Raw genomic sequence first — 13954 nt, 5'->3', positions numbered from 1 at the left:
ACAGATAGACATTTAAACCAAGTATCATGTCAGTCCCTGAAAGAATCAGGCAGCCACTATTTGGAATGTTTAATTTGACTATTTGCAGCATCAGAATCAAGGAAAACAGACAGAACTTTTCATATCATTTTTGTAAATTAAGTTGTATTTCCATTGAACATATCAAGGTCAGGGAACTCTGTCAAAAAACCTAATTTTTCTAACATTGTGTTGAAAAATTTCTGTACAAATCTGGAGATGCAGAGATTAAAAAATGGTCTTTTCAAATTGGAAAAGCATCCTTGAGTGAAATTAAATTGTCAGATTAATGGGGTTATAAATGCACGTTTTTTTTAATTTTCCCATTTTGCCAGATTCTTACAAATACTTACACTTAATAATATAATGTATTACAAAATTTGTTGATTAAGTAATTTTCTGTCTAAGAATTAGGCAAAATGTGTACAAGGTGTAGCACATGAAGAAAACAAATGCTGAGATTTTAATGCATTATCCAAGATGTTTGTAAAATTAGCATTCCCAAGATATTTTTTTATTTAATCTATTGGACACTATCTTTCAAGTTTGAATAGCTGTCAGTTGTGATCATCTTTATTTCAAAAACATTTTAGTTTTCTGAGCTGATTTTCATATTGAGTAAGGTATCTTTTTCTAGACATATGTTGTCTATAACTTTAAAAACTACAGTAAAATCTTTCCAAACTGAACATTTTTGTAGACTGTAGAATTTGTACAGTTTTGATAGGTGTCTAGTTTATAGAGGTTCAGAATAAACCAATACAAAGGGAGATATCAAAGTACCTGGTTTAGACAGGTTAATGGTTTATTCAGTGTTTGGTTTAGACAGGTGTCACTCTACATGTATGTCTATATTATTTATATACATATGGTTTTCGTATATATTTTTTTCAGTTCCCGTGAACTCTACTACGACATCTGTTCCTTCTACATCCACAACAGCTCCAATAGGTAAGGCATACTATCTCCAGTGAATCCACACATTTTACCACCGTTCCATGAAGTGCAAACACTTTTAAATACTTCTCTGTCTGAGAATCAGGCAAAATGTGTATAGGGTTTAGTACATGAAGAAAAAAAAATTATTGTATTTTCCTAGTATTTATACTTCAAAACTTCCTGTAATACAGTCCTTGAACTGATCCGTGGAATGGTTTGACGGATTGATGACTGTTGACTCATTGATCGCTGACAGACCGATAACTGTTGACTGATCTGATCACACTTTTGTTGTATGCAATGACGAATGATTCGTTAAAAATTTTTAAAAATGTAAAAAAAAATAAATAAAATAATGTTTAAATTTATTGCATTGTGTAAATATGTGTAAAATTGACAGAGCAAACACCGAAAACCGGAAACTATATTGACCACTCTGGTCACATGATGCCATCACCGGTTTGATAGATCGGTTTGACGGATCGATGACTGATCGGAACCGATTTTTGTTGCATGGATCGGTTCAGGTACTGTAACCATCTGAGTGTTTGTAAAGTTGCCCTTTTTTAAGATTGTTGATGGATCAGACTTAGTTGAAATGCACTTTGGGAAAATGGCGGGCAAATATTCCCATACTTTTTCATTATATAAACAGTAAAATATATGTACACCAAAGATGCCTGAAGAAAAATTCAAATAGCTTTTTTGTTGTTTTCTTGATGTATTGAATATATGTGAGACAAAACAGATAAAATTGAAAAAAATCTGCCCTCCATTGCTTGGTGTACTGTATGAATAAATCAAGGTCGAACAGCTGTATTACAATCAAATACTTTGGAAGTTTTTAAAAGATTCAGAAGTAAACTGTATATAAGAAGCACTGAAAACCAGACAAATCAAAATATTAATCAACTCATTGCTCTAGGATTCCTATTTCCTGTTACCCGCGGCAAATGAAATTTGGGTCAGGGAAAATTAGGTACTTAGTCAGTGTTCTAGGATTCCTATTTCCCGTTACCCGTGGCAAGTGAAATTTGGGTCAGGGAAAGTTAGGTACTTAGTTACACTTTCCCATGGCAAGTTGAAGACTTCATATGCTGTAAGGATTTGTTTTATTAGAAAAGCAGTCATTGACTGTGGGGAAGTTGATTTTATATGGATTTTTCCCCAAGGAAACCTCAATTTCTGAAAAATCCTAGAACACTGCACCTATAATCAATGAACTACCTTTTAATGTGAAAGTGTAAGTGTTTGTTAGAATCAGGCAAAATGGAAAAAATCAGAAACATTCATGTCATAAACCCACCGATCAGACAATATAATTTCACTCAAGGATACATTCTTTATTTGAAAAGACCATTATTTGATCTCTGCATCACTTGCTTTGCGCAGACATTTTTCAATAGAATCTTTGAAAAATATTTCAATTAAGTTTTAACTCAATTGTCCAGCATGATATGGAAAATCTTGTCTGTTTTCCTTGATTCTGATGGTGCAAATATTCAAATTACACTATCAAAATAATGGTTTTTTTCATATCATGTTTCACCTATTGCCTGATTCTTACAGGGACTGACGCTTATGTTTACTTGTGGAGTTATACTCAATGCAACTTTATATTTTGCTCAATTGTTTTTCCAGGTACTTGTGGTGGTTATTACAGTGGCTTATCTGGAGTTTTTGCATCTCCTGGTTGGCCTGGATCCTATCCCAGCAGTGCCTCCTGCTCCTATTATTTGACGTTACCGCATGCTTACATTATAACCTTGACCTTCACTCATTTCAATACTGAAAGTGGATATGATTATGTGACAGTAGGCACCATTATTCACTTTTATAGATGATGGAAGTTGATACAATAGATGGTGGGAGTTGATGTAATAGATGTTGAGAGTTGGTGTAATAGATGGTGGGAGATAATGTAATAGATGGTGGGAGTTGATGTAATAGATGGTGGGAGTTGATGTAATAGATGGTGGGAGATAATGTAATAGATGGTGGGAGTTGATGTAATAGATGGTGGGAGATAATGTAATAGATGGTGGGAGTTGATGTAGTAGATGTTGAGAGTTGGTGTAATAGATGGTGGGTGTTGATGTAATAGATGGTGGGAGATAATGTAATAGATGGTGGGAGTTGATGTAGTAGATGTTGAGAGTTGGTGTAATAGATGGTGGGAGTTGATGTAATAGATGGTGGGAGATAATGTAATAGATGGTGGGAGTTGATGTAGTAGATGTTGAGAGTTGGTGTAATAGATGGTGGGTGTTGGTGTAATAGATGGTGGGAGTTGATGTATTAGATGTTGAGAGTTGGTGTAATAGATGATGGGATTTGATACTGTAAAAGTACTATTGTTCTTGGGGTATCAATTTTCGTGGTTTTGGTGGGTAGGCCAAACTACGGAATTCAGTTCCCAAGGAAAAAGAGATTTCCATAGATGTGTTAACTGAAAACCTCAAAACCACGAATTCAAGAATCTGCAGACTTGTGTTTCTTCCCTAATCTACAAATATTGGTATCAACAAAATTAAAGTACTTCGACAGCATGATGTACCAAGTAGATGATGGGGGTTAATGTAATGGATTTGAATTGATGATTTGAGTTGATGTAATAGATGATGGAAGTTGATGTTATAGATGATTGGAGTTGATAGACTGACTAAGTAGTTGATAAGGGTTGGTGTAATGGGTTGGAATAGATGATGGAAGTTGATGTTATAGATGATTGGAGTTGATAGACTGACTAAGTAGTTGATAAGGGTTGGTGTAATGGGTTGGAATAGATGATGGAAGTTGATGTTATAGATGATTGGAGTTGATAGACTGACTAAGTAGTTGATAAGGGTTGGTGTAATGGGTTGGAATAGATGATGGAAGTTGATGTAATGGATTGGAATCAATGATTGGAGTTGATGTAATAGATGATGGAAGTTGATGTTATAGATATGGGAGTTGATGAAATAGATGATGGAAGTTGATGTTATAGATATGGGAGTTGATGAAATAGATGATGGAAGTTGATGTTATAGATATGGGAGTTGATGAAATAGATGATGGAAGTTGATGTTATAGATATGGGAGTTGATGAAATAGATGATGGTTTTTGACATAATTAAACTAGTTTGTTAGGGAAATTTGCTGAGTCATCCACTTTAATACAGAGAAATCCCTCATCTTAAACCCTATAACGAGTTTGGAAAAAAAGAATGGTGGGATAGAATTTACTCTGTGCCACCCATACAGTAAGATCTGCCAAGTTTGTACATTTTTTTAATCTATATTTTTACAGGTTTATGATGGTGCATCTTCATCTTACCCAAGATTGTATTACTCTTCTGGGTCAAAAACTACACCCTTTACTGTTTCTTCTACGGGAAACGAGATGCTGGTGTTATTCTCTTCAGACTCTAGTATTACTCATTCTGGTTTTGTTGCTACATACGCTGGTGAAATAAAAGGTAAGGTTACATAGTTTTTGACTACCGTATTGTTATGAATACAGTTATGGAAGACAACACATACCCCTTGGTGGTCTCTGGATAGCGTGCTTGTCTCCAGTACAGGAGATCGTTGGTTCGATTCCTGGCTGAGTCACACCAAGAACTTTAGGGTTGGTAGTCACAACTTCTACACCTAGCACATTATATCAGGGGATAGAATGATGACTTCTTGTGGTGTGACATGCCTACCTGCGGGTTGTTGCTTATGTGAGCTAGCACTTTAAAAATCTGAACATGTCGGTCTAGTACAAAGCAGGGTCTGTTAGATTTGTCAATTGTATTCACGTGAAGTTTCGATTCACCCTAATTTCATGTGAAATCTGTCACAAATTTTATTTGGTCAATTCAGTTAAAAATCATCTAATTCATATGAAAATCATGTGATATTATTTTGCCTGTGTTATTTAAACAACAATATAGGTTCTATACATTTGTGTGAATAGACAATTTAAACATATATTTAAAAGAATGCTTTTGTTGAACACCTTCAGTAATAGTTGGTATCTAGGGGTCATAAAGTTACTATACTGAACCATAGTGATATCTTCGTAAACCGTGAAAAAATTGTGCGACCATGATCATTGTTGATTGTCTTTGTCTTCTGATTATGCTGTATCAGATTTTAACGGTATTCAAACATGAACAACGAAAACATCTGAACTTTGGCAAATGAGAATCGGAGAGAGAAAAACACCACGTTATACGAACAGGGTGCTACTTCTCTGCTCAATAGTAAAAACTATGTAAAAAAAAATCATGGCCTTTTGGAGTAATTAGTTATAATGTTATATTTGATTTACTATGAAATTACTATAGTTTGTACGCAAAACCACAAAATTTGGTTCATAACGAAAAGGAGATTTCCATTGATGTGTATGTTGAAAACCTCAAAACCACAAATTCAAGAATCCACAAATTTCTCTAATTCATGAAAATTGGTATCAACGAATTTAAAAACTTTCACAGTACTGTAGAAAGTGAATACTGAAGTACAGTAATTTAAATATTTCCTTATTTACAGATTGTCCATTTGATCATGTACAGTGTACATCAGAAGTCACCCATCAGGGACTGGAATGTGTTTCTGTGTACAATCTTTGTGATGGGAAATCAGATTGCAGTAATAACTTTGATGAGCTCTACTGTCAAAACTGTAAGTTTAGAACTGCCCTTTGGCACAAGTAGAAGATTTCACAATAAGTCATTTGTGTACAATTTGTCTTCAGATATGACATTTTTGAAAAAAAAATGCTATTTTCACTTTTGTTTTTTCATCATTACTTAGAACTGGTTTTACATTTACAATTTGTCGTGAAAATAAACCTGGGAGCAGCCTGTTTAGTTGCTGTCTGTATCTATGTGTATGTCTGTACCATTAATTGTTTAACTTTAACTTGCAACTTAAATGTCAGTCCCTGTAAGCATCAGGCAGTAGGTGAAACTTGGTATGATAAAAACATCATTATGATAGTGTAGTTTGACTATTTTCATTATCAGAATCAAGGAAAACTGACAAGATTTTCCATATTATGCTGGATCATTGAGTTACAATTTCATTATTATGCACTGAGAATAAACATTTTTAGAAAAATCAAGGGAACCAAGGTTATAGCGGTAATCAAAAGAATGTAATTCAGGGACAAAGACCAGACACTATGTTCTATTACTATTTTGAAAAACACTGGTTTAACGAGTCTTGCAAAGATCTTAGGAATTCAGTGAAAAGTTATGAAAAACTGGCAAATAATTTCCTGAAAAAGATGAATACAGAAATAAATTTTATTCTTTGAGATCTAAATATCTGCGATTAAAAATTCCCAGCTTCTAGTGAAAATCAATATATAGCTGTTGTTTAAGAAGACCACTATGAGTCTAAGGTAACATGAGTGTTGTAGTCTTAATATCAAGCATCGTATGTGAAGCTAACGATATACTTTAAGTCATACCAAAATAGGTATCAGACAAGCCCGCAGAAATGGGTCAGGGCAATAAATTCGCAGTGAATGTAGCCTTTATATTAGTTTAAAATTAAAATATTCTGTTCAAAAACCAAGAAAAAATTAAAAAAAGAGTTATTTAAGTTATTTACAGTATCTAGACCCTGTATGCTGAACTACTTAAAAAAAAAAAATGGACAACCATTTATCTATCCTGGGTTGCCCCTATCAGTTATTGTTCCTTTTTACTATGATTTTACAAATGTAAGCAAAATGTTTTAGTGTGATGCTTGGTTGTAGGCTGTGCTTAATTCATATCACTGTGTGAAGATTGGTTGTTGCAGTGATTTACATGTAAATGTACTATAACTATTGCCTGATTCTTACTACAATTAGTACTTGAATTTATCTAACCACTTTCAGACACTGTTATAACAAGTCAACAGCCAACAACTCTTAATACAACAATGCGGCCATCAACACAAACTACAACATCAAATTTTACATGGCCTACAACAATTCGTCCTACAATCAGACCACCTGTTGATAATGGACAGAGTAAGTATTTTTCTTTCTGTGTATTTTTAAAATCTTTATTCAGGTTTGATATAAAAATAGGAGATGTGATATGATTGCCAATGAGACAGTAATTCTCCAAATACCAAGCAACAAACAATGTAACGTCTACTGGTCACCCCATAGTCTTCAATGATGGGCAAACCCAATATCATAAAGCAAGCTGTAAAAAGCTCCAAAACATATGAATTCAAGTTATTCATTGAAGATGAAAATCGACCAAATCTATATAGTAAAAACGCAAAACAAATAAAAAAGAATACAAAAAACAACATTTTGCATTTTAGCCATACCTGTTGGCATTTTAAGTGCTGGGAAAATTGAAAAATAATGTTCAGAAAAACACAATAATTTGACAATGCAGATCATAGATTATGGTCTATGAAGAAAGATTCTAAGAAATGTTAGATGATGCAGAAAAACGAGTTCAAAGTTACAAAAGAATGATTGGGGAAAAAGTGATTTCTCTCCCTTCAATGAGGAAATTGCAATGCATTTCATATAATTTATACCTTGAATTACTGATGCCAATTTTCTGCACTTCAAACACTGAATAATATTTCATGGAATGACTTGTGTGTTTTTTTTTTGTCAACCATGATGCTTCCACTATCTGATTTTTCACAGAGAATAGCACTTAAAGTCTATACATAGGAGGTGTCTGTCTTCTTTTTAACTTCTTTTTGTAAGGCAATGTTTCAGTTCCATAAAATGCATACTGTAAATGCAGAAAATGTTCATGCCTTCTTTTATTTGGTGCTGTTTCTGTGGTCAATCTACTTTTGCACAGTTTTTTTTAAAGTTGTGATAATTTTTTATATTGTCTTATAACATACCTGAAACAATATGTACTCAACAATCTAATATTTGTTTAATAGCTGTTATTCTGAAAACTGCAAAGATAACCCTGCCATGAAAATTTCCAATTGAATTAAAATTAGACCTATCAATTGTTCCATTCAGTGACACTACATCTAACCACACTCCTTTCTACTTTCTGATGACCTTTCACACCAGCCAATCAGATTTCTACTTTCTGATGACCTTTCACACCAGCCAATCAGATTTCCTCTTTTATGATTATGAAAGTGTTATACACTGGTAAAAACCTCAAGATTTTGAAAAAGGTCATCTGAATAGAGTGGAATAGGTTGTCTTTTAAGGTCCATTTATTCTGCTTTTATAAGACTGTAAAAAATATGTACTAGGTAGTAATGCTGTCAATTTGTTGTTGTTGTCATATTTTTGGTTTTCGTGGGAAATATTGTAGTTGTCAAGTAAACCAAATCTCACGAAATTTTGATATATTATTTCTTGCTGCTGGGGAAAGCTTGCTATATATAAAACGGAGTCACTGGTCTTGTACCTTCTCCAAAAAGGGGCCAAAGGAGTAAAATAGGTCTTTCTTCAAAATGATTTATAATAGGTCAGATTTTGAATATTCCTATTGGATTCCTTATGAAGATTCCTGAGTGCATTTTTTTACCCACGCCGCAACCTTCTTCTGTAATAAACCTCTGGAATGACTATTCAATGTTAAGTATGTATATCATGAATTATTTTACAGCTGTACGCCTTGTGAATGGGTCAGATTGTACTGAGGGCAGGTTAGAGGTCAAGGTTAATGGCACCTGGGGAACAGTTTCAGCATACAGTACAGGTTACTTTACTTCAGTTGCTGCAGGTGTCGTCTGCAACCAGCTTGGATTTAGGTATGTTTAGACTTAGTTTAATCATAACAGTAGAGGCAAAGTCAATCCGTTCATCCTCTGCTCATCCTTAGGTCTGTTTTTTTTATCTGTCCTCCAGAAATTCTAACCTGTCTGACTTCATTATGTTACTCCTAATAAGCGAAGTGAAGCTACTCCATCCCTAATTGATGCATTATAAGTGACCTTGAAAATAAATAAAAAAAAAATTTAAAAAAAATTGTAACAGTTTTTCTGTTCGGTTGAGTTGCTGCTTTAGAAGCCATACAGTATTTGAACCAATCTGTGCAACAAAAAATTGCAATCGGTCATCGATTACCGATCAGTCTCCGGTCAGTCATCGATCCATCAACCTGATCCATTAAACTGGTGGTCACATCACGTGACCACAGAGCAGTCATTGTATTTTACGGTTTTTATTGTTTTCTTTGTCAATTTTGCACACATGTACATAACACAATACATTTAAACATCGATTTATACTTTTATTGTACATTTCTTTTATTTAAAACATATATTACGTCATTTTACATTAAACAAAACTGTGATCAGATCAGTCACTGGTCATCTGTCATCGATCCGTCAGTGATCAATCGGTCAACGGTCATCGATCTGTCAAACAAGGGAACCAAGATTTGAGTGAAAATCAAAAATACAATCCAAGGATAAAAAGAATATAATACAAGAATAAAGACTGGAGAGGGAAAACACAACATAAAAAACCAAAATTTCATGTAAAAAGAAAAAGAAGTACATAAGCAATCCAGACTCTACTAAAATTACAGAAACGGAGACCAGGTGTAACAGTGGGGATGAAGTGAACTCTAATCTGCCGATATTTTTCTTCAGGTGATTAAATTTCATTGGCAATGAGAAATTTGGTAATGTACTAATGACATTATGTAAAATAAGACTTTGCAACAGCAAATTTGATTAAGTTGATTAAACTTATGTAATTTCAGTCGTTATGGTGCAGAACCTGTTTATTATGCCTATTTTGGACCAGGACCAAGTTCTATGCCAGTTTGGTACGGCCGTATCATATGCAGTGGTTGGGAATCTAGTATAGAAGAATGCTCAAGATATAGTTACTACAATAATCATAACTATGATGTTGGTGTACGCTGCTCAACAGGTAAATTTTCATCTAACTAGTACTATTGCAGGTATTGTATACTGTCAACGTGGAAATATTTGCAGGATGATTGATTTTTTTTGCGTTTAAGAAGGCCAAACATTTTGTGTGTGGGAAAATGTTAGAGTCAGTGCGGGTCTTCAGTCACCTCTTATAATTTTAATATTGAAAACCAAACTTTTGCTTGTTGGCGATTTTTGTCGATATTTTCTCAGCGGGAATGTAGCAAATATTTCCAATTTTACAGTATACAGTTGAACTTGCCTTTCAATGAATGGCCACTTCTGATCCCACCTGATTGCTTTCCCTACATAGTTTAAATCCATTTGGCAGACACTTCTTTTAAAGTTTACAGCATTCAGTCCTGTTTATGTCCTAAAAGACATTTTGCTTGTTTATAAAAGCCATTATTTGTGTCTACATTTTAAACTTGATATAAATTAAGAACCTTTTTCATTGTAAATTACAAAAAGTATTACAGGTTATTAAGTGAGGTTGTCTTAAGGGGTCAATGAGTTATTAATGGGTTGGCCTGGTTGATTTTGTTAAAAAGCATGTTAACGCGTTGTTAAAGAAAATTGTCAAAAGGCAATCTACTCAATATAAGGTAATATATAAGTGAACATAATTTCATTTGATAGGGATGAAATGCCTTGGTCAGGTCAGAAAATATTGACTCTTGCCGTACACTCACTGCAGAGTACAACAACTTCCTATTGCGAAACAAAATACTGTGAAAGTACTATATTGTTCGTGGGGTACCAATTTTCATGAAGGGTATTCACATTGATGTTTATATTGAAAACCTCAAAACCACGAATTCAAGATTCCATGAACTTGCTTATCTTCCCTAATCAATGAAAATGTGTATCCACGAATTAAAGCACTTTCACAGTTCTGGTACATACAATGTAGACTCATGCACACATTTATATTCATCATGTCACTTTGCACATGTAAAATTTCTTTTGAACGGTCCCCTCTCTTTAGATGTTACATTTACCTCTCCTCAACATTGACCACTGAATAGAAGTTGTACTGTATTATATACTGTGAAAGTACTATTGTTCACGGATTACCAATTTTTGCAGTTTTCGTGCGTGGACCATACAACAAGTGAGAGATTCCTATTGATGTATATATTAAAAACTTCAAAATCCATGAAAATTGGTATCTGCAAATAAAAGTACTTCTACAGTATTAGGTAATTTTTACCTACTCCAGATAAATTATAATGAGCTTCAGTGTACTGTACATACAAAGTAACAAAAGCAAATGAGCAACTTGGACTCCACTAAAAACTGGGAGCATGGACCAGGTGCACCAGTAGGGTAAGCATCCTCTGCTTTTCTAGAAAAACCCGCTGAGTTGCTCATAAAAAGTTAAGTCTGGGGTAGACAAACAAGGAAAGGAAAACTATGACCCGTTGAATAAATCAGTTTTCATGGTGCAGATGGATACGCTATAATGATCCACGAGTTCATGATGACGACCATAGAACTTCTGTAGTGATGCCTTCAATCTTGTAGCAACATAACCATGTTCCAGAAGCCTATTTGTTAGAGTTCTAGCGTGATACAAACTTTATTCAAAATGATGTAGAATAGGTCTGATTTTGAGTATTCCTATTGGATTCCTTATGAAAATTCCTGCGTGCATTGTTGACCTACGCAACAACCTTCTTCAGTAATAAACCTCTGGAATGACTATTTAATGTCAGGAATTTCTGGCCTCTGTATGTCTTGTTGCAATCTCACCTTTATTTATATGTTACTTGCGTATGACACCTGTACCTGTGTATAATGATGTTTTGGTGCCAGATGCAACCTATCCTGTTGTGTGAGGGTTACCTCATAGTTCATTGAAGACCAACGGGTGGATGGCATTTTCATCAAGGTGGGGTTGTTGTCTCTTTGACATATTCACCATACCTATTCTTATTATATTACAGATAATTTGCCTTGTGGTGTTTCAAAGCTCAAATTTTCTTTCTTTTTACTTTCAGATAATGTTGAACTGCTTTGTTCCTTTGAAAGTGCAGAAGGCATGTGTTCCTTCAGTTCAATATCTAATGGTATATCATGGATAAGAAATAGAGTAAGTTTTTACTTAAAACCAGCAATAGGACCTTTATGAATATTTTATATTTTTTACAAATTTTGACTGCCAATTGCAATGCTAAAGGGGACAAAGAAATACCATTGTCTATCCATTTATGGATGCAGTACCTCTGGGAAACCATCAACAGATTTTGTTCAAATTTTGTATGATTGTGAATCCTTCCATAATGCTTGTGTTAAAAAAAAAACACAAAGCCCAGGAAATTACTGACATTTTTCATTAAGTACATCTAGAAAATATGGATCAGTTAAACAGTTCTGATGCTCTGAATTGAAAAGAGAACGTTGAGTGGAAGTACTTTAATTCGTGGATATCAATTTTCGTGGATTAGGAAAGAAACACAAATTCATAGATTCTTGAATTCATAGTTTTGAAGTTTTCAGTATGCACATCAATGGAAATCTTTTTTTTTCATTGGGAACCAAATTTGTGGTTTGGCCTACCCGCAAAATCCACAAATTTTTGTACCCCATGAACATTAGTACTTTCACAGTACTTGTCTGTCTGTTCTGTAAAATTAGAAAAACACATGCATGGAACTTTTGAAAAGGTTTAATTCACTCAGAGAATGATTAAACTCCTGCTCCAAAGGAGTGGGGTACACTTGTTTAGCGTTGGCGTTGGCTGAAAAGTTCATTGTTTTTATTATGATTCATTTCATGCACTACCGGAAGTTCTATTTCGGCCATTATAATCTCCATTGTTCCATCTGACGGCCTCACAGGTATAGTTACAGCCGTTACAATATCTGGCTCTTATGGTTACCTCCTGTGTATGAGCATATGATTTATACAATGAAATCAAGTGAGATCAGCACACGTTCCCATTAAACTCAGTTTTAAGCTGAGCAGCAGTCCAATTTTCTGGTAATGAAAAATTACACGGTAAATTAGGATGCACATTGCGACCCCTGCTGCTTGACTTTGGAGGCATCGTTCATGTGTAATAAAAATACAACATGATTTCCTTAACATGTGCTACGAATAGATGCACTACATGAAAATAAAATGGCTACTGAAGTCCAATAAATATGAAGTTTGGAAAGCTATATTCCATCAAGCGAAATTCACTGAATTTTGTTTGGGGTCCAGCTGCCTCAGTCTAAAATTCCATGACATCATGCATAGGTCATGTGACTTGTGCATGTCTATCTAAATATAACTGTGAAGTTAGGGGAACCAGGATGGGGAGAACAAACGTATATAAACCTACATTAAAAATGTTCATATAATGCAGACAGATGTACAGAATAATTGAATGCTTTTTCATGGTTAAGAGTGCATTTGGGAAGGTGTGTATCATTGTTCTTTAGAGTATATAAATTTATATCGTAGTTGTCACCAAAGATCTGAGTTGAGCGGGTTGTTTTCAGCAGAATATTATTCAACGATGTTACCAAGTGTAATATTTCTGAATTAAATTAATATTGTTGTTTTTACTAAAGTGTACTTTGTCCATGAGTTCAATTATTTTTTATTGAATGGTGTGTCAATGGCTCTGAAGTCTTAGATCATCAGGTGTATGAAATCGTAAACATGTCAAACATGGGCACCCAGGTGTGAAATAAGCAGGAAATTCATTTGATGAACTAGTCATAATTACGAGCTGTAATTTATAAAAAATATTACCTGGTATTATGAAATACAATAAAAAAATAACTGTTCCCTGCAAATTTGGTTGCAATTAACCATTTAGATAACACCTTAACTAATTATAATTTGAGCCATGTGCGAATGTATTACAACATACCATAAATGGATATAAATTTGCATATTAAATAAGCGATAACTCCAGAACACTCGATAACGTCTTTCCAGTTTAAAAAAAGTTTTGTTAACATATCTTCTAGAGTTTGTTTATGTATTTTTGACGGTTTCAAAGTTTTTATTAACATCATTGTATTCATTCATAAAAGATAGTGGCAATGATCAATTATATTCGAATTCAATCGCCGGTTTGACTGTTTGAGTGATGGCTTTCGTTGGTTTACCGAAGTTTGCTGTAGATATGCCATAT

The 13954-nt window shown here is 34.1% G+C and overlaps 1 protein-coding gene across 2 annotated transcripts in view; it reads left to right on the top strand.

Moving 5' to 3' along the window:
* LOC148598140 (MAM and LDL-receptor class A domain-containing protein 1-like) overlaps window positions 1–13954 on the top strand; it is a 156544-nt gene that overhangs the window by 51457 nt on the left and 91133 nt on the right. For both annotated transcript variants that reach the window (XM_088562174.1, XM_088562173.1), the window contains 8 exons: window positions 913–969; window positions 2599–2771; window positions 4250–4418; window positions 5482–5613; window positions 6821–6955; window positions 8541–8685; window positions 9645–9817; window positions 11823–11914. In XM_088562174.1, coding sequence (XP_088418300.1) covers window positions 913–969; window positions 2599–2771; window positions 4250–4418; window positions 5482–5613; window positions 6821–6955; window positions 8541–8685; window positions 9645–9817; window positions 11823–11914 — 1076 coding nt within the window. The remainder of the gene's footprint in view (window positions 1–912; window positions 970–2598; window positions 2772–4249; window positions 4419–5481; window positions 5614–6820; window positions 6956–8540; window positions 8686–9644; window positions 9818–11822; window positions 11915–13954) is intronic.

The sequence above is a fragment of the Perna viridis genome, chromosome 14, assembly GCF_037379345.1.
Source record: "Perna viridis isolate PV_CMFRI_1.1 ecotype Kerala chromosome 14, ASM3737934v1, whole genome shotgun sequence".
In the NCBI taxonomy this organism is placed as follows: domain Eukaryota; kingdom Metazoa; phylum Mollusca; class Bivalvia; order Mytilida; family Mytilidae; genus Perna; species Perna viridis.
This window is presented reverse-complemented; position numbering and strand designations above follow the sequence as displayed.